Source organism: Leptonychotes weddellii, unplaced genomic scaffold, assembly GCF_054177405.1.
Source record: "Leptonychotes weddellii isolate Sample4059 unplaced genomic scaffold, ASM5417740v2 HiC_scaffold_16326, whole genome shotgun sequence".
Taxonomy (NCBI): domain Eukaryota; kingdom Metazoa; phylum Chordata; class Mammalia; order Carnivora; family Phocidae; genus Leptonychotes; species Leptonychotes weddellii.
The window spans coordinates 1-4537 of NW_027745832.1; the positions used below are offsets into that span (position 1 = coordinate 1).

Consider the following 4537-nt stretch of genomic DNA (forward strand, 5'->3'; position numbering starts at 1 on the left):
GAGAGCCGGGCGCCGGCGGCGAGCGAGCGCGGGCGGGCGGGCGGGCGCTGCGGGCGAGGCGGCGCGGTGGGCCGGGGGTGGCGGCGCGGGGCCGGGCCCGCCGGCCTGTGCCCGGGCGCGGCGGCGGCGGCGGCGGCGGCTCGGCGGCGGGGGGAGCGGCGCCGCTGCGCTCGCTGGAACATGGCTGACTCGGCCCGGCGCTGCTGGCTGGAGAGAAAACAAGGCGGGCGGGAGCGGGCGGGGGAGCTGGGCGCAGCAGTTCCGAGGCAACTTTTTTTTTCCTCTCTTCCCAGCCCCGCGTTCTCCGTGCGGGGGCGGCCGGGGCGCGCGGTCCCGCGCGGAGGGGGACGGGGAGCGGCGGGCCGGTGGGCGCCTCCCGGGGCGGCCCCCTCCCCCGCGGGTCGGGAGGGGGAGGGTCCGGGTCCGCGCGCCCCCCGCCCCTCCCCCCCGGCTGTAATGGCCGAGTGTGTGCGCCAGAGCGCGGCGCGCACCCCGCCCGCCTGCGCTCACACTCACACACTCACACACACACACACACACACACATACACACAAAGGGAAGGAGCCATATTCTCGCTCGCGCTCGCCCTCGCGGCGGCGGCGGCGCAGGCGGGGAAGACGCGCAGCGGCCATTCCGTGCGCGCCGGCCCCGGCGGCCGCGGGCGGAGCCAGCCCCCATTTCGAGCGGGGCTTCTCCCTCCGCCGAGCTGACAAAATGGGGGAGGCCTGCGGGGCCTGCGCCGGCGGGCGGGCGGACGGGCGCACGTGGCGGCCCCGGCGCGGGCGGGCCGGGCCTGGAGGCCGGGCCGCGGCCCCGCGTTCCCTCGGCTGCTCCGCCGCCACCGAAGTTCTGGGGGTGGGGGCCGAGTGGCGGGAAGGTGTGCGGAGCCCGCCTCGCGCGGCGCCCCGACTTTCACACATTAAAAAAAAAAATACTCCCCTGCTTGGGGGGGGGCAGGCAGAGCAACCAGCAGGAGTGGCTTTTGTCCCTCATCCTTGTTTACTCGAAGAAACTTCAGACCGGACGTGTTTAGTCAGAACTGAAATACATCTCGGGGCCAAACCGATAGGAAACGAGGCTGCCTCGCGGTGGCAGCCGTACAAATACCACCGCCACCCCCCAGCCTGGGTCCGAGCGCTGGAGCTTTCTACTCCTCCCTCCTCCCAGCAAAGTTTTGTGCAGAGAGAGTATTTTTAAAGTCCTCATTGGGAAAACTTCAGGTAGACGGTGATTTAGGCCCATAATTTGGAAAAAGTCTACTCACGTGGGCTCTTACCTATTTATTCCTTAGGTGGTGCAGATCCACCAATCGGCAGCATTAGTTTTGTGGTCTTTGGTTTTGTTGATTTAAAATGGTTTTGTACATTTAAAAAGTTTTTAAATGAGGTATTCGTTCAGAGCAGATAGAGGCAGATGAGTAACGAATACTGTATGAGGATACCGTCGTGTCTATACTTTTTTGAGCTCACTGAAGGACCGTTTGGGGTTTCCTTTTTTTGTTTTTTGGGGGTTTTTTTGCTTGGCATAGCCTCTTCTAGGAATTGGCTATCCCTGCCGTTTTCTTGTTTAATATTATAGGGGGTTAATGTCACTACCGTTAAATAACCCGTACTGAGGTTTTCATTCACTCCCCATGAAATTAAAGTGCTATAATTTCATTGCTAACATCAAACATTCACTTTATCTCTTTTTAGAAAATAATTAAACATGGGCAAAGGAGATCCTAAGAAGCCGAGAGGCAAAATGTCATCATATGCATTCTTTGTGCAAACTTGCCGAGAGGAGCATAAGAAGAAGCACCCAGATGCTTCAGTCAACTTCTCAGAGTTTTCTAAGAAGTGCTCAGAAAGGTGGAAGGTAAGGGGGCTTGAAACATACTAAGGAGGTAATTTTTTAAAAGTTCAATCCAAATTAAGATTTTAAAAAAGGCCTAGGTGCCATTTGTATAACATGAGTGGTGATGTTAGAACAGGCTGCTGAATAAATAGCAAAGGATACTTATTTTAGTCATTTTAATACTTTGAGGACAATTTATTAAAATTCATTATCGACTTAAGTTTACAAATAATTCTTTTGTAGACCATGTCTGCTAAAGAGAAAGGAAAATTTGAAGACATGGCAAAGGCGGACAAGGCCCGTTATGAAAGAGAAATGAAAACTTATATCCCCCCTAAAGGGGAAACAAAAAAGAAGTTCAAGGATCCCAATGCACCCAAGAGGCCTCCGTAAGTATCTTGCCTGTTTTTATTTTCAAGGAGGGTTTTGCAGTAGGATCAGATAGAAGTTTAGCAAGCTACCTTGTAGGTTTGGAGTGTATGATCAAAGTTTCTTAGCTGGTAAGTGGCTCACATTGGTATATTTGAATATTGTAAGTAAAATTCCTATTAAATGGGAGGCTTAACCAGAGCATTTGTATTAGACACTTGCCTCCTTCACTTAGTATATCTCCTAAATGTAACTTTGAGAAATACCAACAATCTGAAATACTTAGAGTGATTTCCAGAATTGTTTTTGGACCTCTAGCCTTTAGCAGTAGTACATCTTCAACTAGTAGTACCATAAGTTAAATAGCTGTAAGTTAAGCTTTGGTTATGAAGGATATTTAGCATATAACATTTGTACCCTGTCCAGTATCTGGTAGAAATTAGAGGTGGCTTTTATATAAACAGTACAATACACATTTGATAGTAAACTTAAAATCCTAAAATTAAATTTGTCTTTTTAGTTCGGCCTTTTTCTTGTTTTGTTCTGAGTATCGCCCAAAAATCAAAGGAGAACATCCCGGCCTATCCATTGGTGATGTTGCAAAGAAACTGGGAGAGATGTGGAATAACACTGCTGCAGATGACAAGCAGCCTTATGAAAAGAAGGCTGCTAAGCTGAAGGAAAAATATGAAAAGGTAAGAAGTATGGATTTGCTCAGTGTAATGAAAGGGTATGCCAGATGTTAGATTATACTTGGTACCTCATCTCAGTTTCCTATTTTCTTGTGGTTTTCTAAGAGTTTGGGGTGTAATGCAGTTTTTAGATTAACAGCTACATTCAGTGTGCCATTGGCTGGCTATAGTCTTAATTCTTTTCCATCATTCAAAGAGTATAGAAGATCAAATAAATTGTTAATTTTTTTTTAACTTGGGTGCAGGGCCATACACTTAAGCTGGTTTTGTTATTCTCTAATACCTCCAAATTTGCGAGAATTTTGGTAGTCACTTTGAGTCAAATGATTACTTACTTTAAATGATCAGACACGTTATAAAAATAGTCTGGGCAAAGTAATAAAGACTATATCCTTCTTAAACGTACCCTGAAACATTTATGTTGACTCCTTAGATAACCAAAGAAAAAAATCCCAACTTCGTTAAAAAAAAAAAAAAAAGTTCTAAGTCTGTTGATCTGTGTAAGTTGATAAAGAAAAAGCTGTGGCTCCTATACTTTGAATTGGAATATTAAGTTGAATTTTAGCTTATTTAGGCATCTGGAAAAATGTTGGTTTCTAGATTTTTCTTAACCTAATTGCAAGCTTACTGGCAAATTACCCTTTTTTTTTTTTTTTTAAGACAAAATTTTCTACTATGGATTAGGGTCTGGGATAAACCTGTAGAATGCTGTTTTGCATTCAGAAGGTGGCAGTGTCTACCCTTTAATCAAAGTCTCTACATTCTAGTTTTAATAAACTAAAGTTAGGATGTGGTACATAATTGTACTTCAGTGAGGCATAACATTGCAAATATTAGACCATGTTATTCTGTAAGTTATGGATTATTAATTGCAGTTATCTCCTAGTGTTTTTATATGCATCCTTCAGTCATTTATGGAGTCAGGGTGAGTCTATAGATGTGTGGTATTTTCGTGTAATTGGGATCTTGATGTTTTCATCAAGTTTTGGTCAAGTTCAGTGTTACTTTTATTTCTCCCTTTACTTAACTGTTTTGTCTTTCCTTCCACTTTCTCCTGCCGTTGTTTTGGAAGGATATTGCTGCATACCGAGCTAAAGGAAAGCCTGATGCGGCAAAAAAGGGAGTTGTCAAGGCTGAAAAGAGCAAGAAAAAGAAGGAAGAGGAGGAAGATGAGGAAGATGAAGAGGATGAGGAGGAGGAGGAAGATGAAGAAGATGAAGATGAAGAAGAAGATGATGATGATGAATAAGTTGGTTCTAGCGCAGTTTTTTTTTCTTGTCTATAAAGCATTTAACCCCCCTGTACACAACTCACTCCTTTTAAAGAAAAAAATTGAAATGTAAGGCTGTGTAAGATTTGTTTTTAAACTGTACAGTGTCTTTTTTTGTATAGTTAACACACTACCGAATGTGTCTTTAGATAGCCCTGTCCTGGTGGTATTTTCAATAGCCACTAACCTTGCCTGGTACAGTATGGGGGTTGTAAATTGGCATGGAAATTTAAAGCAGGTTCTTGTTGGTGCACAGCACAAATTAGTTATATATGGGGATGGTAGTTTTTCATCTTCAGTTGTCTCTGATGCAGCTTCTACGAAATAATTGTTGTTCTGTTAACTGAATACCACTCTGTAATTGCAAAAA

General features: G+C 45.7%; 1 protein-coding gene across 1 annotated transcript; it reads left to right on the forward strand.

The window, feature by feature from the left end:
• The first annotated feature begins 1694 nt into the window (after positions 1–1694).
• Positions 1695–4537, forward strand: LOC115943435 (high mobility group protein B1-like). The gene is made up of 4 exons (XM_081809982.1): positions 1695–1857; positions 2080–2225; positions 2726–2900; positions 3970–4537. Exons 1-4 carry the CDS (start codon positions 1708–1710, stop codon positions 4144–4146), a joined length of 648 nt encoding a protein of 215 aa, XP_081666108.1. The 5' UTR covers positions 1695–1707; the 3' UTR covers positions 4147–4537.

Coding starts and splice junctions, on each gene's coding strand:
- LOC115943435 (XM_081809982.1), top strand. CDS start 1,708: ATGGGCAAAGGAGATCCTAAGAAGCCGAGAGGCAAAATGTCATCATAT. Junction 1,858..2,079: donor AGTGCTCAGAAAGGTGGAAG/GTAAGGGGGCTT, acceptor ATTCTTTTGTAG/ACCATGTCTGCTAAAGAGAA. Junction 2,226..2,725: donor AATGCACCCAAGAGGCCTCC/GTAAGTATCTTG, acceptor TTGTCTTTTTAG/TTCGGCCTTTTTCTTGTTTT.